The 22,331-nt window shown below is 41.7% G+C and overlaps 1 protein-coding gene across 3 annotated transcripts in view; it reads left to right on the forward strand.

The window, feature by feature from the left end:
• The window catches only part of pard3ba (par-3 family cell polarity regulator beta a), a 188,226-nt gene that overhangs the window by 143,335 nt on the left and 22,560 nt on the right, over window positions 1-22,331 (forward strand). For all 3 annotated transcript variants that reach the window (XM_061692038.1, XM_061692046.1, XM_061692054.1), the window contains one exon: window positions 8,010-8,121. In XM_061692038.1, the coding sequence (XP_061548022.1) occupies window positions 8,010-8,121 (112 nt within the window). The remainder of the gene's footprint in view (window positions 1-8,009; window positions 8,122-22,331) is intronic.

Genomic DNA, 22,331 nt, shown 5'->3' on the forward strand with positions numbered 1-22,331 from the left:
GATACTGCATGTATTCTCGTGACATCTAAATGACCCATAACTTTTAGTTTCCCGTATGTTTTTCCTCATATTAATGATCATACGCAGCCAGCTAGCACACACTGCCTCTTTCCCGACTGTTTCAATTGCAAGTGTCGCTGGTCAAGGGCCCGCAAAAGCACACTGCTTGCTGGTGTGGATTTCATTCACATGCTTACACAGGGACAAATATGCACACATAGGTGACACCTTGTTTTATTTTTACAACACCGCTAAGTGTAACCCAGCAACAATGTATATATGTGTGGTCCAATGAAAAGTCATTGCTTGCTTACGTAAGGTGTTTCATTTGAGTGTTATATGTTAACATAAAGGGTGTCCCCCCCATAAAATTGTCGTCATTTCAAAAAACTCCTTCAAATTAGCTAAAAAAAAATGTTTCCCTTCAAATCTGAGTAAGGCCTACCCCACACAGAGCAATGCAGCTGAACTAGACGGAATTGGACAATTGCAAACAAATTTCAGTTCGCAACTGGCCATCACACAACTGCCGAGAGACACTTGCACACCTGCCAACACACTAACCCCGGATGTTCTTATCAGGAAACAACGTTTGGAGGTGCCCCGATATACTGTATTAATTTAATGAACCACAAACATAGCGCAATTTTCAAAGAAAATGTCAAAATATACCAAAGAGCAAAAATTGTAACAGATTTTACTCAACATATTTCTTGTCTTCCTGAAACTAGTATTTTGAGGGCAGCAGGCTTGTCTCATAATTTTTTTTATTTGTTTAACACAATGTCCAAATTTCATTGGAATTGGGGTTGTAAACAAAACTGCCATCTGAGGTAGCCAGTCGCCACCAGGGAAGTAAAAATAAATCAAATCAAGTAATAAAGTAAAATTAAGCCATGGCATCTCATAATTCAATAAAACAACAGAGTAACAAGCTTAAGGTCTGTAGGCCCTGACCTAAGAGTGAACACTAAAAAAATGCTCTCCGAGCCTCAGCCTACACCGCAAGGAGCGTCAATCAAGTCAACTCTCAGTCAGTTGGGTGAATGAAACAATAAAATATGTCTATGCCAACATTGAGACAGCTAACAAGGTCAAAGGTTGCTTGCGTTTTCGCACTACTGGTTTTTAGCGTTTATTTTGGTCTTTAAAGCAACGTAAGCGCCGATGACAAAAAAACAACAACAACAAAAAAATAAACAGCTTAACATTGGTCTAAAACTTCACCATAGCAACATTACATCACAATGAATTTGGATAAAATTCACAAATGTTGTCTTACTGTATCACAAACACTAACCTTGTACCTCATCGGTGGGTAGGGAAAGGATTCAACGTTTTATAGCATTTGTTTCCATCCATGGAAAAAAAATCAAATAATCAAAATCAATCACTGGTGCCGTGTGAAGTTACTTTTCATGCCAAAATGCTGAGTTTCGGTGCTTACCCTTAAAAAAAAATATAAGGTTACAATCGTAAAACAAGTCAAGTTAAAACCTGCACATATAAACCATTTGACGTGATGAAACAGAATACAGGGCCACCTATATAGCATTGTTAAAATAACTATTTTAACAATGCTCTCAGTGAAGTCAACTCTCAGTCAACAGGGTGAGTGAAACAATTTTTTTTTAAAAATAGTTAAAACAGTTAAAATAACTTTTAACAATGCTATATTTAACTTTTAGGTGAAACATTTAATTAATGAATATTAAGGCAATTGGGTTAGTTCCACACACATTGCCTTTTAGTTCATAGGTTTGATATTGATACTGGTTATAAAGAACCTTGAGTCAAATGTTCATTTTAGTTCATGCTGCGGCCTGCTAAGAAAACGGATGTTTATAATTTGGACACCCTTTATATAAACCATGCAAAAAATGTTGACCCAGCCCCCTAAAAGAATCAGAATCGTTTGGAACCAGAATCGAACTAAGGAACCGGAATCGCTCAAACTCAAACTATTGTTTGCCGAGGACATCTAGTTACTGAAATATTCATATTGATGTACAAAAATGTATGGAGCATTAAAGCCTTCCTGTGTGTCTGGATTCCCGGGAAACCGCTACTTCCCCTCATCTTTTACACTTTCTTGGTGCAAAAAAAGATGATCTATGTAGGAGATGAGAGACGGTGTGTTTGTGAAACACTTATTGCAGTACAGCCTTATCCAAATGTTTTTGAAGTCAAGTCATCTACCCCTCCCCACCACACATCTCATCCTGTCAAGCTATGAACAGTGGACTCCCAAGTGCCGTCCGCCTATTTTACTGCTGGGACATTTTCATTAGTGCCTCCGATGGCAGGTGCGTGTCGTGATGGGCGTCACATTTGATTAGTGCTGTGCGAGAGTCTGACCTGTAGCAGGAAAAGGTTAGCTATGCTTGTCAAAATGTATTAAGGCAGAGCTAGGACCCTCCTCATGTAGTATTTGGGCCAGGAAGCGGTGTGAGGAGATAAAAGAGCAGTGGAAGACAATAGTGAGCCAAGTGTAAACAATGACATAGGGCCCAATAATTTTAAAAGCATTCTAGAAAAAAGCAACAAAATCCTTTTTCTTTAAGGATGTGTTCCTTTGTCTCTCAATAACAATAAAAAAAATTGTCATTTCCTTCTAACACACACACACACACACACAACGTATCAATGCAGAAAATGCGTAAAGTGCATCAGTTTTAGACAACAATTTTATGGAATTTTTGGACTAGTGTTGTTTTAACCAGCACACTGAAAGGCAGTTATAGCTTTCAATGAGGCTGATAAAAGTATACACGAAGGTACTCTCCTGAATGGTTTGCAGTGTCCGCCTCTGTATTCTCATGTTGCCTTCCAAGTTGGAGCTCCCCTGAGCTTATCTGGCAATCCTCAGTGTGTCACACCTGGAATCCAAACACTGACCGTGTACTTTGTTTGCTTACCGTCAGCATCAAGACAGCAAAGTAAACGTCCCGCCTTGAGCTTCCCCCGCAATCTCGTCTTCCGAGTGTGTCGGGTCCACAGTGGGGAGAAGTATAGAAGCGGCCAGTGGCATAACATTTCATTTTTCCTCATTAATGTACACACAGCACCCGATATTGACGGGAAAAAAACGGAATTGTTTAAATTTTTGCAGATTTATTAGAAAAGAAAAACTGAAAGATCACACAGCCATAAGTATTCAGACCCTTTGCTGTGACACTCATATATTTAACTCTGGTGCTGTCCATTTCTTCTGATCATCCTTGAGATGGTTCTTCACCTTCATTGGAGTCCAGTTGTGCTTGATTATACTGATTGGACTTGATAAGGAAAGCCACACACCTGTCTATATAAGATATTAAAGCTCCAGGCACTGCTCATCACCTGTCCAATACAGTCGTACTGGAGAGCGCTCCCGTTGGGGACTCCATCGTTCTACTCCGGGACTTCGATGCTCACGTAGGCAATGACAGTGAGACCTGGAAGGGCGTGATTGGGAGGAATGGCCCCCCCGATCAGACCCCAAGTGGTGTTCTGTTATTGGACTTCTGTGCTCATCACGGATTGTCCATAACGAACACCATTTTCAAGCATAAGGGTGTCCACATGTGCACTTGGCACCAGGACACCCTAGGTCGCAGTTCGATGATCAACTTTGTGGTCGTGTCATCGGACTTGCGGCCGCATGTCTTGGACACTCGGGTGAAGAGAGGGGCAGAGCTGTCAACTGGTGGTGAGTTGGCTCCGACGGTGGGGGAAGATGCCGGTCCGACTTGGCAGGCCGAAACGTATTGTGAGGGTCTGCTGGGAACGTCTGGCAGAATCCCCTGTCAGAAGGAGTTTCAACTCCCACCTCTGACAGAATTTTGCTCACGTTCCGAGGGAGGCGGAGGACATCGAGTCCGAGTGGACCATGTTCCGCGCCTCCATTGCTGAGGCGGCCGACCGGAGGTGGTCGGTGCCTGTCGTGGCGGAAATCCCCAAACCCGTTGGTGGACACCAACGGTGAGGAATGCCGTCAAGCTAAAGGATTCCTATCTGACTCCTGAGGCAGTTGATTGGTACCGGCGGAATGCAGCTTTGGTGGTCGCTTAAGCAAAGACCTGGATATGGGGCTCATTTTCCTAAATTTTTTTAGTAAGAGTTTGTCAAACTTCCGGCGCCTGAATTTTCCTAAAATTGATGCTTCAAACCAGAATGGTCAACTGCCTGTTTAATTTCGTGCTGTGTCTTTGAGACATTCATGCATACTGTTATGAATTTCGTGACATAGGTGAAACTGCTGTCTGGGGGATAATTTATTTTTAATTTTCTACTCTACTGGGCTACTGAGTGAGTGCTGGGTAAGGCATGTTCGGGACTCCTAAAGTACATACATTTTCTCTATGTTATACACGCTTGCAAAAATTGATGGATTTTCAGGCATGTTGATACCTCGAAAAAAAGAAACAAACAGCAATTCCAAGAGTAAGCTAGCTAACAATAACTGAGCAGCAAGGTTGTCTGCAGGACAGGCACCAGCACAATTTGTATTAATGAGCTGTGCATAGTAAGAAGCCATTTACGTAATTCTCGAGATGCGACAACTGACAAATAGCACCAAACGGTCTGATGCCACTTCACGTTCTGATGTCGACAAAACAGAAGCAGAAGCGTAGAACTTTTCGAGAAAGTGACCCGCCTCGATACAGGCGCCAAAGTCTCTCTCTTCCTATTATTACATTTTTGGAGACATTCTCTTGTCAAATCAACAATTCAGGGTTGAGTTTTGTGCCAAGGCGTTGGTGAGAACCTAACAGACATGCCGTACACACTTGTGAGTTAAATGATGCCAACACTTTGCAAATCAATACAGCACAGGGAAGTGTATGACTCAGTATTCCCTCCTTGCAAAGAACTACATTAGATCACGGGAGGGTCGCCATCTTCAGCACGTACTAAAATACAATTTTTAATTGCATTTGTAAGGTTTTCCACACTCACACACATACGCATCAATACAAACGTGGACAAAATTGTTGGTACCCTTCTGTTAATAAAAGAAAACCCCACAGTGGTCACAGAAATAACTTGAATCTGGGGGGGAAAAAAATCATAAATACAAATTTAATGAAAATTAACCAATGAAAATCAGAGATCACTTTTGAATTGTGCTTTCACCAGAAATATTTTTTCAAAAACAAACCCATGAAACAGGCCTGGACAAAAGTGATGGTATCCTGAATATTTATTTATTTTTTTTCATGTTTACCAGTGTTACATCACCTTTTCTTTTAACAACATTCAATAAACGTTTGGGAACTGAGGACACTAATTGTTGAAGCTTTGTAGATGGAATTTGTTCCCATTCTTGCTTGATGTACAGCTTCAGCTGTTCAACAGTCCGGGGTCTCCGTTGTCATATTTCACGCTTCATAATGCACCACGCATTTTCAATGGGAGACAGGTTTGACTGCAGGCAGGCCAGTCTAGTACCCGCACTCTTTTACTATGAAGCCACGCTGTTGTAACACGTGCAAAATGTGGGTTGGCATTGTCTTGCTGAAATAAGCAGTGGCGTCCATAAAAAAGACGTTGCTTGGATGGCAGCATATGTTTCTCCAAAACCTGTATGTACCTTTCAGCATTAATGGTGCCTTCACAGATGTGTAAGTTACCCATGCCATTGGCACTAACACAGCCCCATATCATAACAGATGCTGGCTTTTGAACTTTGCGTCCATAACAGTCCGGATGGTTCTTTTCCTCTTTGGCCCGGAGGACACGACGTCCACAATTTCCGAAAACTATTTGAAATGTGGACTCGTCGGACCACAGAACACTTTTCCACTTTGCATCAGTTCAGCTTAGATGAGCTCGGGCCCAGAGAAGCCGGTTGATAAATGGCTTTTTCTTTGCATATTTGAGTTTCAAGTTACACTTACGGATGTAGCCCCGAACTGTATTTACTGACATTGGTTTTCTGAAGTGTTCCTGAGCCCATGTAGTGATATCCTTGACACATTGATGTCGGTTTTTGATGCAGTGCCGCCTGAGGGATCAAAGGTCACGGGCATTCAATGTTGGTTTTCGTCCTTGCCGCTTACATGCAGTGATTTCTCCAGATTCTCTGAACCTTTTGATGATGATATGGACCGTAGATGATGAAATCCCTAAATTCCTTGCAATTGTACGTTGAGGAACATTGTCCTCAAACTGTTCGACTATTTTCTCACGCAGTTGTTCACAAAGAGGTGACCCTTGCCCCATCTTTTCTTGTGAATGACTGAGCAATTTAGGGAAGCTCCTTTTATACCCAATCATGGCACCCACCTGTTCCCAATTAAACTTTTCACCTGTGGGATGTTCCAAACGGGTGTTTGATGAGCATACCTCAACTTTCTAAGTCTTTTTTGCCACCTGTCTCAGCTTTTTTGGAACGTGTTGCAGCCATAAAATTCTAAGTTTATGATTATTTGCTAAAAACAATAAAGCTTATCAGTTTGAACATTAAATATCTTGTCTTTGTAGTGTATTCAATTAAATACAGGTTGAACATGATTTGCAAATCATTGTATTCTGTGGCCGACTGGTTAGAGCGTCAGCCTCACAGTTCTGAGGACCCGGGTTCAATCCCCGGCCCCGCCTGTGTGGAGTTTGCATGTTCTCCCCGTGCCTGCATGGGTTTTCTCCGGGCACTCCGGTTTCCTCCCACATCCCCAAAACATTCTCTAAATTGCCCGTAGGTGTGACTGTGAGTGCGACTGGTTGTTTGTTTGTATGTGCCCTGCGATTGGCTGGCAAAAAAAAAAAAAGAAAATGGATGGATGTGTTCTGTTTTTATTTATGTTTAACACAACGTCCCAACTTTATTGGAATTGGGGTTGTACCTTGACCTTGGAGTTCAGCTTTCATTTCTTTGCAGGTTGTTCTTGGTTCTTTTTTTACCATTTGTATTATCTGTCTCTTCAATTTCTCATCAATTTTCCTCCTGTGGCTACATTCAGGGAGGTTGGCTACACTCCCGTGGATCTTAAATTTCGGAATATGTGCAACTGCAGTCACAGGAACATCAAGCTGCTTGTAGATGGTCTTATAGTCTTTACCTTTAACGTGCTTATCTATAATTTTCTTTCTAATCTCCTGAGACAACTCTCTCCTTCGCTTCCTCTGGTCCATGTTTAGTGTAGTGCACACTATGTCACCAAACAGCACAGTGATTACTTGTCACCCTTTAAATAGACTGGCTGACTGACTAATTACAAGTTTGAAGAGATCTGTGATGCTAATTACAGGACACAGCTCGTTTGAACATGTGCCAATGGTCAAATTATTTTCAATCTTTTCTAGGGGCATCATCATTTTTGTCAAGGCCTGTTTCATGAGTTTGTTTTTTAAAATATTTCTGTTGAACCACAATTTAAAAGCAATGGTCATCGTAATTTTCATTAAATTTGTGTTTATTACTTTTGTCAGATGCAAGTTATTTCTGTGACCACTGTGGCTTTTTCTTTCATTGACAGAGGGGTACCAACAATTTTATCCACGTGTACATAGTCAGCCATGAAAAAAAGAGTTAAAAGTGTAGGCTGTGTACTTCCCGAATGAACCTCTCAATCTGCTCCCTGTTGCTCTGTCATGGTCAATACCGCCTGCAGGTCAGAGCATTCTAACCTGAGGTACAGTAACTGTTTAATAAAGGATTCCAGGTTGTTGTTAATTAGACCTGCCTTGGGTGTTGCATTCAAGAAGAATACCCCCCCCCCCTCATTTTTCCACTTTGAGAAGTTTCTTTCAGATTCTGATATGAGCTCAGATGCAGTTTTTGTGAATGTTATCTGCCTGTCTGTCACTCTCGATGCACACTCTCACCTTTTGCCACCATACAGCCAAAGAAGGTGAGGGAAGATGATGCTGTGTATCATATCCCTCCTGGCTTTTCATTTTCCTGCTGTAGTTAGAGCTGACTCTTGATGTGCTAGGATCTGTAGCTTTCATGAGAATCCTGTGCACTGCTCAACTCCAAACACAACCAGTCCACATCACTTATGTACTTACGCATCTCACTGCAGTGATCAGCGGTCCCAGGGGATGCGGCGGGAGTACCCTCAGGCTCGAGCTGCTCCAGTCTATGAGGAGCTGGACACAGCGCGACATAGAGTCCTGGAGAGCAACCCACGGCGGGTGAGTGAGACGTGCTTTGGGTTCTTTGCCCACCGTGAAGAAATAGAAATGAGCCACCATCAGGACGGGGAGCGTTTTAATGGTTTCATTGAACAAAACCAACATGATGACAATAGTATTGGTTTGCAAAATTTCTCAAAAAACAGGATTCTAATTATGGAATTCTGCACAACAGTTAAAAAATAACTATTATGGTACAAAATATTCAATTTAAAATAGAATCACTTCCTTTACGACTTCACTTTAACAACCCTCATCAATTGAAATTGTAAGTCGATGGATAGTTTTTGCCTATATCTTGAGGATGCAAGAGTTGCTGTTTGGAGGTATGCTCACATCCACCGTCATATATCTACCTTTTAAGGATGTTCCACAGGTTCTTAATAGGGGATGATGGTGGCCATACTGTGAGTTTTTCACCCTTTCTACCCATAGGAGGTACCATAAAGTGTCAGTGGTATTTTTTTGCAGTGAAGCATTCCGCATTGTCTTGTAACAGACTTTTCACAGTGGATTGCACAGTTCTTCTTTCGGAAATGATTAGTTATCCCATCCGCACACCCAGTGACGCAGCTGAACTGGCAAATTGCAGTCAGCTAAGGACCCTCACACACCTACTAAACAAGAAAAAAAATCCAACCGCTGGCAGTCTTATTCTGGAAACAATGTTTTGAAAGCACCACCTGTACTGTATTATTCTATTGAACCACAAACAACACGGCACGATTGAAACGGCAAAAAAAAAAAAGGCGTCACTGTTATGGCATGTATTATCAAACATAGGACCCCAAAGCACGCAACCAAGAATTGGCGATTAGCAAGACTTTTATTAAACCAAAGGAGCACTTAGAAGTGAGCATGTAAAACAAGGTAGAAAACGAAACAATGACAAGAGTGTTAACGCGAAAATCCAGAAATAAAAATAAACCTAGTGAAGGGACAGTGCCGGAGAATAGGGGACAGACGCTAAAAAAAAAAGCACTCCAAAGGGCTACTACACATAAAGCACAATAGAATCCAAGGTAACACTACCAGAATAGGACAAGGGGAAAAAACGAGAACCAAAGTAAACAATCGCTCCAACTACAAAAGTTAAAGAGACGGCACAACAGACAGAAACTAACTACACAAATTAGCCACATTAGAAACAAGGAAGGGAAATACTGGTATACTACCATGACAAGAAAAAAAGCATGAGGCAACTGGTGGAGAGTTCAATAATAGTCCGGCCTCTCTCCGCTGTTACTCCTGATCTTAAAGGCCAAGCTGATTGCAATGCAGACCATCCACCCATCTATGACAGCAACTGGTAAAAACCCAAATGATTGATTTTGCATGTTTAAACCTTTAGTAAATCAGGCCCTTTGTCGTCTCCACTGACCATAGCTACAGCAGTCAGGGCAAATGTATTTTTCCCTGACAGTTGCGCCATGTTGTTTGTAGTTCAATAGAATAATATAGTGTAGGTGGAGCTTCAAAATGTTCCTGGTAAGAATGCCATGCCATTTAAGCAAAGTTCCTTTAATTGGGTTTATCTGGGAAATTAATTATCAAAACTGTCTGAGATCAAAACGGAAAAACAACAATAACTTAAATCCTTCATGAATAATAATTTAGAACAGTGTGATGAAATTATTTTCATGTTTTGGGTTGTTTTTGTTTAACGTAATCAAAGTGTGGCTTCTCACTCAAATTAAAATTTCAAACCAAAAATAAAAGCCATCCAAAAAGACCTCATTTATTAAATAAAAATAAAAATTTTAAAAATGTGCACAAAAAAAATGTGGAAAAAATATATCCTTGGCACAGAGATAATCATTACTGAAATATGTATTTAAAAAAAAAAAAAAAAAAAAACACACCCTCCAGTGTTCCCCACACAGGCTATTTTCAGCTCACTTGTTAACATTTGGAGGTGGCATATGGCATGCAGGCAGTGCTTGCTCTACTCCTCATTTAGTACATGGAGACATCTTTTAGACCAGTGACATTTCCAGTCACCCTTTTTTTGTATATCTTTGCAGCTCTCTTTTTTTTCTCATGGCTTTTCTACTCCACCCATCACTATTCTGTATTGTGACAAGAACATATATATTATATTTAGTATTATTATTATTGTTATTATTAGCATCCCTCAGTATTCTCTAATTACTTCTCCAGTCCATACCGGTCCACTCTAACTCACCCAGTCCATTTGTCTTCTCTCTGAGTCTTCATTGAGCAAGCTTGAAGAATATGTACGTCTCACGCTGCATGGAAATCAGTAGGCATTTAATAGCTATTTTTGAATGGGATTCCTTGAAATAGTGCATCCAAAAAATGCAGAAAATCATACTTTGATCTGACAACAGTTATTTGCAAAGACATTTCTTCAGAGCTGATTTCATTTTTTGTTCAAAGCCCTACCGAGCGAAGACACAACCAGAGGCATGTTTGGAAATATGGGATGGAGTTACTGTCCAACTTCAGCCTGTGTCCCGCTGCGCTTGTTTCCTTTCCTCACAGTTGTCTCTGTTTACAGAGCAATGAAGCTGTATACGCTGCTCGTCATTAGGCACTCATGGACTCACAACACAGCTGCTTTCTTTGTGGCTTGAGGCTTGTGTGTCTCTCATTACATGTCCCTCTCCAGTGTGTCGCTCCCATCAGTTGGTCGCCACTCTCGTTATCCAAACTCTGATACAATTAAAGTGTAGCCAGCCTGGGTGTGCCCTCTGATCGGATTGTTATTTTTTAACCAAAAAAATAAAAAATAAAACAGCCTTGTAAGCAGTCAGAAATACATGTTTGTGCCCTAAGGTGCTATTAATGAAACACCCTACTCCCATTCATGCACACGCACGCACACATTGTGAAAACAGGAAATTCATGGCAATAAAACATCCTGGAAGTAGCACAGGAAAAAAAATCAACAAAAGTAGTAAAAGATGAAATGTAATTTTGAGTCAGACAATGGAGAATATTTACAAATAAAGGAAGTGTGTTGTTGGATACATGTATGTGGATAAAGTTGTGGAACACCACTTTTATTAACATGTTATCTGTCTGCACCAAGTATATAATAGTTTCGGATTTTCCAGTATAGTTAGTTTTTATTTCGTTTTGACTTTTCCTTTTCAAATTCATTCATTCATCTTCCGTTCCGCTTCTTCTCACTAGGGTCACGGGCGTGCTGTAGCCTATCCCAGCTATCTTTGGGCGTTTGGCGGGGTACACCCTGAACTGGTCGCCAGCCAATCAATCGCAGGGCACATATAAACAAACAACCATTCGTGGGATGTGGGAGGAAACCGGAGTACCCGGAGTAAACCCACTCAGGCACGGGGAGAACATGCAAACTCCACACAGGCTAGGCCGGATTTGAACCCGGTTCAGTTATTTTTAATTATTATTAAAACTATGATTTAATTCTTTTATTTAGTTTTTAATTTAAATTTTTTTCAAAAATGCTTTGTTTCAGTTTTAGTTTTTTCATCGGGATATTGGTCAAGTGTGAGATTAAAAATATAATAATAATAATAAAAACTCAAAAGAAATACCATCAAAAACAAAATGTGCTAACTTACTAACGGATTAACAACCATCTACATATCATATACAGGTTATAACAGTCCACAGAGTTTGAAGTGCAGTCAGTGCAGTGCTTCAAAAGTTAGATTAGATGCATCCCAATGTACAGTAAAACCATTTATGAGACATATGCTGTAGGATGGCCTTTTTTATGTTAATGTTTAACTTGGGGGGGGGGAAAAAAACGAGTTTTTATTTTTCATATTTTCCATCCCTTGTTGCTAAATAGCAAACTTCTTAAGTGGACTTTCAGATTTGTGACTGTTAGACCGAAAGATAAATAAATGTAAGCTTACTTTAACCTGCTGTATCTCCAGGGGAAAGGGCATCCTGTCTGTTTTATTGTTGTTGAGTCCATGATCATTGTGACAAACCTTTTAGAATTTTTCAAGTAGTCTGTGAAATTGTCTTGTTGCAGTAGTTCAATCACCTGCTGTGTCAGCAAGACAAACTCATTTGCTGCTTTCACATCTGCCTATCGTGGTGGGAAACAGCGGCCTTTTGAGACACTCTGCTGTTGTCCCTTTCTCCCTAAAAGACTCATAACTGACATGGAGGTTCCGTGAAGGCGCTAGCAAGTCGGTAGCCATTTAGCAGTTTCCCTTAGCAACACGTAGCAACAAAAACAGCTTTGACGTAGAAGTTAGCTTCGTGGCAAAATTTGAACTCGGTCTGGCGAGCAGTCAATGAGACAGCGCTGCCCGATGACGTCACTTATAGGCAACATACAGTAAGTGAACTACAATTCCCAAGTGACTGTTCAACCTTCCCTATGTATCTGTTCTTTATCTATGTATTTATCCGAATAAAACATTTAAAATGAATGCAGAAAGCTCATTAGCGACATTAATTGACAAGACGAAAACGGAAATTTTTGCTGTAATTATATGTTTTAGTTATTTTTGCAAACGTAAAACGTCATTTTAGTTGACGTTTTTTAAAAACATACTCTTTTTTTATTTCGTTTCCAAACATGTTTTTTCAATTTTTTTTGGGTTATTTTGTTCATTTTTGTTTACTATAATAACCTCGGTCTGCACTTACAGTACATTAGCAGTTTCTGGCATTGTTATGTAGAGAGCTATAGAAATGAAGTTATTCTACCTTTTTCCTAAATTGTCAGATAAGGCATTGATGACAAAATTGTGGCATATGCAGTTATCTAATAAGGTTTGTAATTAATCTGCCTTGGTGAAGGTCTGGTCTCTGAGTGACATTGATAGTTAATGTGGATAAAAATAGACTGAAAACAAGTGTGTAACAAAGTAGATAAAATGGAGTGACTGTGTTAACTTGACTGAAAGCAGACACCTTAATTTGGAGCTCAAATTTATCATACCCAAAGAAAATGATAGGAAATCACCCTTTTCCTGAATAATTATACTTCAACTAATAAAATATCAGAGTAGAATTTCTGTGGTTGCTCCTGTCAGTGCAGCACGTTATAAGGCAGAAGTTGAATACCATTATATTCCCATGAGATCATATTATGATTATAGTGACCAAAATGATCATGGTTGTTTGTATTATCACAATATTGCTAAAATAAATAAAGTACAAGAATTATTACAAAATATTTAATCAGCCGGATGGTGACCCCGGTGCAGGGTGTGCCCCACCTCCCGCCCGAAGATAGCTGGGATAGGCTCCAGCAGCCCGCGACCCTAGTGAGGATAAGCGGTAAAGAAAATGGATGGATGGATCAAATCAGCAACTTTATGCAGGAAATTAAACAGCAGCGACCAACGTGTCTTTTTAATGCCTACGAGATCCAAAAATGGATCACAACAAAACCTGAACAAAGAGTGCTTCACTAGTGAGTGAATATATACAACACATCAGCAAATAGGCGGTGCACTTTAAAAGCGTGGCCCAAACATAAAGGACGCTAACGTGCTCAACCGTTATATACATAGATACATATCTGTTATGTCAGCAGTCCAATTAGTTTAAAAGCCACCTGTCATTACGTCACCATAATGATTTTCAAGAAAGGTGGGAGCATTTCGGTAACTCCTACCATTATTCTGTTCACTGGACATGGGCTTGCTTTTGGCAGATTGTGACCTTTTTCAGGTGGTAGCTGGCTCCTGCTTTGGGCCCTGTTGGTGGTTGCCCCCCCCCACCCCCCACCCTTCTCTCAGGTGGGTGGCAGGGGTGGTGGGAGTGGTGGGGTGCACTGGGTGGGTGGTGATTTGGCGTGGGAGGGTGATGGTCTGGTACCCTTGCCCCTCCCTTTGGGACTGGTCCGGGCGCTTCGGTTGGGCTGGGCGTGCCGTCCTGGGGAGTGGGTGGTGCCCCCCGGCTGGGTCCCCCACGGGTTGGGCTTGCCCCCCCCTCCCCCTGCAGGTGGAGGGAGTCAGGGTCGGGCCCACCCTTCATCCATGTGGATGCAGCAACTCCACTCTGCTGTGGTTCGCACGCCTATCCCCCTTGTCCGTTCTGTCCCTCTGTCTCTCCCTCAAAACCCTTTTCTGTCTGGCTGTATTTTCAATCATCAACAGAATAATAAAAAAGATAAAATAGAATAAGCAGAGGAAGTATTTCAAACTCTGCTGTTGCACAGAAAAACGGTTGCAAAACAAAGCGGTAATTTGACTGTGTGCATGTAAAAGTGTCGACTTTATTTAGCAGCTGCGGTGTTTCTATCCTTTCAATTGACCATTCTTTTCCCCCTATGAGAGCAGTGTCACTGTACACCACTTGAGCGTGGCGTTCACTTGTATGTATCAACCTTGCGGGATCAGCCCTTTAGCCGCCAAGCAGCTCTTTTATGCGCTCTTATATTTCTGTAGCCTTGGTTTGTTGAAAGGCTTTTTGCGAGCTTTTCAGCTCAAGGCCAGGAGTGCTTTACTCACTCTGTTTTCATACACACTTGAAAGTAAAGGTGAGTGTGTCTTTTTCCTCATCTGAACCGGGTGATGCCTACTGCCACGCTAAGCAGCGCTGACACAAACATAAGAGTCTGGTTACAATATCTATTCATGTCTTCTGTTTATTCTTTTAGTAGTCTGCATGGACAGAACTGCGGCGAGCCCCATTGAACTGAATGTATTTGACCCTGGCTTTTAAGAGTGTGTGCGTGTGCATGCACGTGTTTGGGGGTGTGTGTGTGTGTGTGTCCATAAATCTAAAAGTAGCCTTCTTCTTTCCTCTCCACACTCTTTCCCTCTGCTCCTCTATCTATGCCCTTCTAATTTGACTATTTTCCCATGTTCCCTGTATCTGTGAATAGGTCACACTTCTAATTATGACAATCTCTCGCCATCATCTCTGTCTTTATACAAATGTCCGTCTCTCTTTAATGGTAGGAATGCCAATTAATTTGCAAAGAACATGACATATTTCATTTTTCCTGAACTCAGGAGTCACTAAATTTGACCCTGCCTCAAAAGTGGTATTACCCTTAGGGTTGACAACTCGCCCAAAAATAATTATGGGCAATTAAGGCCGGCTAACCTGACCGCCCTTCACCGTTTTAGGCGTGGTGAAATTTTTGCCTTTTTGTGGATGTGTGAAACAATTTTTAAACTTTTGTAGACAAACCTGAATTTAATTAGATGCATATTTTTAAGTGATAAAAATACATGTAAAACAAATGTTTGTGTATTTAGTTTACCTTTACTGCTTAACATTACAGAATAAAAATAAATATTTACTTTACACAAACATGTTCTGCTTATTACAGAAAATAAACCTCTTTAATGTAATTGGTGGTGGTAATATTATAGTATAATGGTAATATTAATATGCAGTACGGAAAATGGATGGATCGAATAGTAATAGTCTGAGTAGTCATAGTCAGTTGTGTGCAGTGAGGGCCGTCAGCGCAGTCTTTGTCTTTGCAGTCAAAAGCACTGAACTACACATACAACTTAATTAAAATTTTAATAAATTATTATGTATTATAATCCATCCATCCCTTTTCTGAATCGCTTAACCTCACTTGGTGTGCTGAATTCGGACACACACACACACACACACACACACACCGTTGAAATGATCGAACCAATAAGATTTTACAGTTACCACTCTGAGCTTTCAAGCAGGCTGATTCACGTTAGTATTTTTCCCCGTCTTCTGATTGGTGAATACTATTATATATTGCTAAATAGTCCTGTGATTGATTGAGCTGAATATGTGCAGGGGATTGATTTATTGAAGAGGACGATTTTGGACATAATAGAAAATTCATTTTCAAGGCCACTTCAAAAAACTAACAAAAACTACTTTGTGGGGCTAAGTCAACAAACCTATTACTGTCTGACTTATCGTTCGATAAATAAAATAGACAATAGTTTTTCAACAAATAAATTGGCATTGTTGTGGTGAGCCAGCGCGCGGAACACACAATGAGCCAACAGCGTTGGATGGCTGTGTTATTGGGCTCATGGAACGCCGACGGACCGGCACACTCTTGACAGTGTTGGCTCCACAGCCTTTCTCCATGTGCAGTGCGTAGATTCACACAACAGAGAAGCTTAAGAGAAAGTTAACTGTTTATTATGTTTGCTAACCCGTGAGCTAACGAGCTAGCCCGCGAGCGAACAGGCTAGCAATTTAAGAAGCTAAACAGCTCGCTCCACCACAGGACGTCTTTTAAAATGTTATGCTTTGCTCAGAGTTGTTGTGTGTTCATGCTCAATTAACACACATAGCAAAGTTAACTGTCTGTTAAGTTCGCTATCCCGCAAGCTAAGGCGGGATCGCAGGGAAGTCGTTTCAAACGTCATCGCCTCTGTCTGAGTTGTTTTGTGTGTTAGTCCCCAATTAACACAAGCACGGGAAAGTTAACTGTTTATTATACCAGTGAAGGGCTCGTCTTCAGCGGATCAATCACAGTGTTGCACCTCAAGGGCGGGCCTTATTTTTCGTGAATTCAGAGGCATAAAAAAACAACGGGGCACTTTCAGAGCAGCGTGTGAGAGCTAGCTTACACAGACAGGCAGCAGGAAAGGTCTGCTGCATCTCCATCAGCATCTCCAGTGAGTGTGATGTATTTTATTTAAAGTTTAAAAGTTTTTGTCATGTTATTAGATAAAATATTGGTTTCGTATACGCTACAACTTCTGCATAGGTTTGGAGGTGATGTATTGGAAGATAAAGGAAACTGTTTTTTGCATTAGTAATAATTAAGGCTATAACGATTCTGTATCGAAACCGAATATCGTGGTCTTCATGCTGTTATCTTTGAAATGGTAGAACCGCGACACACCCTTTCAACCGTGTTCCTCCATTCGACATGCAGCCACATGAGCTAAGAGTGCTACCAAACTTAATATAATTAATATTTTGGGAAGTTAATTTAATAAAACGAAAGCCGAGACTAAAGATACATTTCTTCATCAAGCCTCCTCCAACTGCTTGTCACGGAAGTTTTGTGTCCAATAACGTGAGTACAACGACTGTGTGCCAAGAGTACTCACTACTATTGTGCACATTCCATAACATGCCTTTTGGAACACTGTCGTAACACCTGTAGTGTAGTGTGTACTTCGTGCACACTGTTGTTAATCTGGCTGCGCAGAGAGCGCTGGGCTGTCGTGAGTCCTTTGAAACAGTAAAAGAACAGTTGTATAGTTTTTACCTACCTTACCGGAGATCATAATTGTCATAATTCACTTTTTTACAATTGTGTAATGAACTGTACTAAATAAATGGTCCAGTTTTTCACAATCGCTTTTTTTTTTTTTTTTTTTCAGCCCCCACCCCAAAAATCGAAAGGTATATCGAACTGTAGGTCAGAAATCGTGTCACTGAAGGTCCAGGTCCCAAACTGCCAGCCTTCCACTGGTCGTGGTAGAGCTTAATAATGGAAATTAATAGATAGCCAAAAATTCCTGTAATAGTAAAAAGTAGAAAAGTTCTTTATTATTCATCCATGTATTATTTTGTGTACTGTATTCATCTATCAAATGTACTTGTTTTTACAGTAAAATAACGATGCAGAATGTGATATCTTAATATTAATAAAATGCTGACATGTGTGCCACTTTCCCATTTTAACCCAAACAAGGCAGTTACAAAATTCATTTTTTTACATACCATATCTGCTTCTGCCTTTGAGTAGTGGAAAACAGGGTTGCCCTGGTTTTCTTGTCCCTCATCTTTTTCATGTCCACCACTAGAAGCGTGCTGTTTCACATCATATCAACAAAATGGCAAATGAAGAACTGTGGGAGAGGGTAGGACAAGAAAGTGTAGAGATTTAAATTCACAAAGCAGCAGACAATGTTACCAGACAATCACTGAATTGTAACCTGCGAGGAAAGAGAAGAAGACGATTCACAGAAGAAAAACTAAGAGCAATGGGAAAATCGTGGAAGGATCTCGAAAGGTTTGCGTAAAAATGTGTAAAAAGTGCATAGAGTTGCTTGATTTTATGTTACTTGTATTCCAAATTAAACAAATGCTTCAGGTCCATGTATCTGTATTTTTTTAATACACTATTTCTTTTTGCAGCATGGTAATACTGTTCACCGTGATCATTACCGTCATGCTACACTCAGACATTTCATCCCAATTTGCATGTATCTTAAGTTTATTTTATCATATTATATTATATTATTATTTTTTTGTCATATTAGCAGTGGTTAACATTATTCATCAAAAATAATGGTTTTCGTTTTTTTTTATTAATTCTTTAAATAATTGTATTGACATCACTGGACATATGAGTTTTTACTGACTGTAACTCAGCAAAAAAATCTTAATTTGAAAAAAGATGGTTTACTGTTTACATCATATAGTCAATTAATTTTCACTTGGTGATGAACAATGCAGGTTGCACATTTGACAACATAATGAAAGGGCAGGAACTTATACATACAGGGTGTCACACCTGGAAGTCATTACCACACGTCCTGATTCGAGTCTCTGTTTTTCATATTTCCCTTTAATGTTGTGTGTGGTACATACATCCATCACCTTGATGATATTTTAATATCAGATCCTTGGGCTGTCTCTGCCTCAACTGCCACCACCCCTTTCCTTCCTTACTCACTTTTCCCCTCCCTCCCTCCTGCACTTTGCCCATCACTTCATAAATAAACCTTCCATCATTAAATAAATGTGCACCCGCCTGTCACAGTGATCGATGGCTTACATTCTGTACAGATGCAAGCGCGCGCACACATTTACTGTAGGAGACTGGTGATCTGTGCATGGTGCTTTATGCCCACGGGCAAAGCCCCTGATAAAAAAAAAATAATTCTGTTCACAGTTGTAACATACATGCTTATTCACGTGTGAATGTGCAGGATGGAAACATCAGAAAGATATCTCTGTTACGATGAAACTGTCACCCGCCACCCTCAAACCCAGTATTTTTTTGCAGTATTTCATTGGTGAGAATCATCTGCTCCCACTGTGTCCCAACAATTCGCCACTTTGACCTGACAGGTAGTTCCTCTGAGCACACCTTTTGTTGTGAGCATCTCAAGCCGAGACACAGAAGAGAGGAGTAGATGATGTGCGGGCTGAAGGTTCCCGCTGTGCGAGCCAGCTGCTGGGAAAGCCAGCAGTGCTGTGGCCCACAAAAAAAAGCCGCTCATGTAGGCAAGAGGGCGGGAGGAAGACCTGAGACTCAATTAGGAAGGTGGTTGCGGTAAAATGGGTATATTGGGAAAAAGGAATGGGGAGCGAGACCAGATGACATACGGTATAATGTGTTTGTGAGGGAAAAATAGGGAAGTTGATAAGATGACAAAGCAATAAAGCAGGTGTGTCAAACTCATTTTTGTCGCAGGCCACGCTACAGTCACCGTTTCCCCTAGAGGGCCGTTGACTGTGAAACCATATAAATGTTTAGTCACCTCATAATATTATTACATACACACAACAAATTGATGGATACCTAGTTTTGAAATCAGAAGTCAAGGATAATAGTTTGTTCAACTATTCTTCATGTTACTGTAAGCAGAAAATGCTTGCAATATCTCAACGATACTCTTTATTATGAGAATTAATCATTGAAGTTCACACAGATTATTTGCTTTCGCGGGCCACATAAAATGACTTGGCGCGGCAGATTTGGCCCCCGGGCCTTGAGTTTGACACCAGTGCAATAAAGCAAAGCCACAGAAATAAGAACAAAATGGAGCCTAAGGAGGGAATATGGTAGGGGTGAGAGAACAGGGGAGCTGGATTGACATGAGGAGGAGGCAGGTGGGATGGGATGGAAGCATTGACAGACACTTGGAGGCATTGACAGAAAGTACAACAGGGCAGGAAGAGACAACTTGATGGTTTCACGTGATAGAATGCAGCTTGAGTGTCAGGAGCTCTGTTCTAAAGTCGGAGAATTCCTGAATCAAACTTGTTCTGCAAATAGCATCAAAGGACAACTGACATTAGCGCTAAATACATTCTCAAATGTCAAACAGTGCATCCAGCATGTGCAGACATCCACGAAGGCTTAAATGTTTGAAGTCAGTAAGTGAGCAGCAACAATCTAGGATGTTATTAGCGTAAAAGAAGGCAAATTTCTACCTGATTCGTCCTCTGTCAAGGAACAAAATCACAATATACGTAAGAACAATAAATTACAACCTGATCAGGTGTGTTTTGGCTTAAATAAGTGCATCTGAATAGGTTAAATGGGATTTTACGGGATAAGATCAGGATCAAACTTTGTTTCAGATCTTAATACTGTTTATATTTGGCAAACTTTCAGATAGGATTTACAACCCCAATTCCAATGAAGTTGGGACGTTGTGTTAAATAAAAACAGAATACAATGATTTGCAAAACACGTTTAACCTATATTTAATTGAATACACTAAAAAGACAAGATATTTAATGTTCAAACTGATAAACTTGATTGTTTTAGCAAATAATCATTAACTTTTTTTTTTTTTTTATTCCAAATAAGCTGGGACAGGGTCATGTTTACCACTGTGTTACAGGCGTTCCCAGGCCAGCCGAAGGATGTAGTCTCTCCAGCGTGTCCTGGGTCGTCCCCGGGGTCTCCTCCTGGTGGGACGTGCCCGGAACACCTCACCAGGGAGCCGTCCGAAAGGCATCCGAATCAGATGCCCCAGCCACCTCATCCGGCTCCTCTCGATGTGGAGGAGCAGCGGCTCTACGCTGAGATCCTCCCGGATGACCGAAGACCTAAGGGAGAGCCTGGACACCCTGCATAGGAAACTCATTTCGGCCGCTTGTATCCGGGATCTTGTTCTTTCGGTCATGACCCACAGCTTTTGACCATAGGTGAGGGTAGGAACGTAGATCGACCAGTAATTCGAGAGCTTCGCCTTTCGGCTTAGCTCCTTCTTTACCACAATGGATCGATACAAAGTCCGGATCACCGCAGACGCTGCACCTGTCGATCTCCCATTCCATTCTTCCCTCACTCGTGAACAAGACTCCAAGATACTTGAACTCCCCCACTTGGGGCAGGATCTCATCCCCGACCTGGAGAGGGCATGCCACCCTTTTCCGACTGAGGACCATGGTCTCAGATTTGGAGGTGCTGATTATCATACCAGCCGCTTCACACTCTGCTGTGAACTGCTCCAGTGAGAGTTGGAGGTCACGGCTTGATGAAGCCAACAGAACCACATCATCTGCAAAAAGCAGAGATGCAATACTGAGGCCACCAAACCGGACCCCCTCTACACCTCGGCTGCGCCTAGAAATTCTGTCCATAAAAGTTATGAACAGATTCGTTGACAAAGTGCAGCCTTGGCAGAGTCCAACCCTCACCGGAAACGAGTCCGACTTACTGCCGGATATGCGGACCAAACTCTGACTGAGGGTCATACAGAGACCGAACAGCCCGTATCAGGGGGTTCGGTACGCCATACTCCCGAAGCACCCCCCACAGGACCCCCCGAGGGACATGGTCGCACGCCTTCTCCAAGTCCACAAAACACATGTAGACTGGTTGGGCGAACTCCCATGCACCCTCGAGGACCCTGCCAAGGGTGTAGAGCTGGTCAACACGGCCAGGACGAAAACCACACTGCTCCTCCTGAATCTGAGATTCAACTTCCCAACAGACCCTCCTCTCCAGCACCCCTGTATAGACCTTACCAGGGAGGCTGAGGAGTGTGATCCCCCTGTAGTTGGAACACACCCTTCGGTCCCCTTTCTTAAAAAGGGGAACCACCACCCCAGTCTGCCAATCCAAAGGCCCTGTCCCCGATGTCCACGCGATGTTGTAGAGGCGTGTCAACCAGGACAGCCCTACAACATCCAGAGCCTTGAGAAACTCCGGGCGAATCTCATCCACCCCTGGGGCCTTGCCACCGAGGAGCTTTTTAACCACCTCAGTGACCTCAACCCCAGAGATAGGAGAGCCCGCCTCAGAGAACCCAGACTCTGCTCCCTCATGGGAAGGCGTGTCGGTGGAATTGAGGAGGTCTTCGAAGTATTCTCCCCACCGGCTCACAACGTCCCAAGTCGAGGTCAGCAGCGCCCCATCCCCACTATACACAGTGTTGATGGTGCACTGCTTCCCCCTCCTGAGACGTCCGGAAGTCTTTCTCCATGGCCTCACCGAACTCCTCCCATGCCTGAGTTTTTGCTTCAGCGACCACCAAAGCTGCATTCCGCTTGGCCAGCCGGTACCTATCAGCTGCCTCAGGAGTCCCACAGGCAAAAAAGGCCTGATAGCACTCCTTCTTCAGCTTGAC

Source organism: Phycodurus eques, chromosome 1 (genome assembly GCF_024500275.1).
Source record: "Phycodurus eques isolate BA_2022a chromosome 1, UOR_Pequ_1.1, whole genome shotgun sequence".
Taxonomy (NCBI): Eukaryota; Metazoa; Chordata; class Actinopteri; order Syngnathiformes; family Syngnathidae; genus Phycodurus; species Phycodurus eques.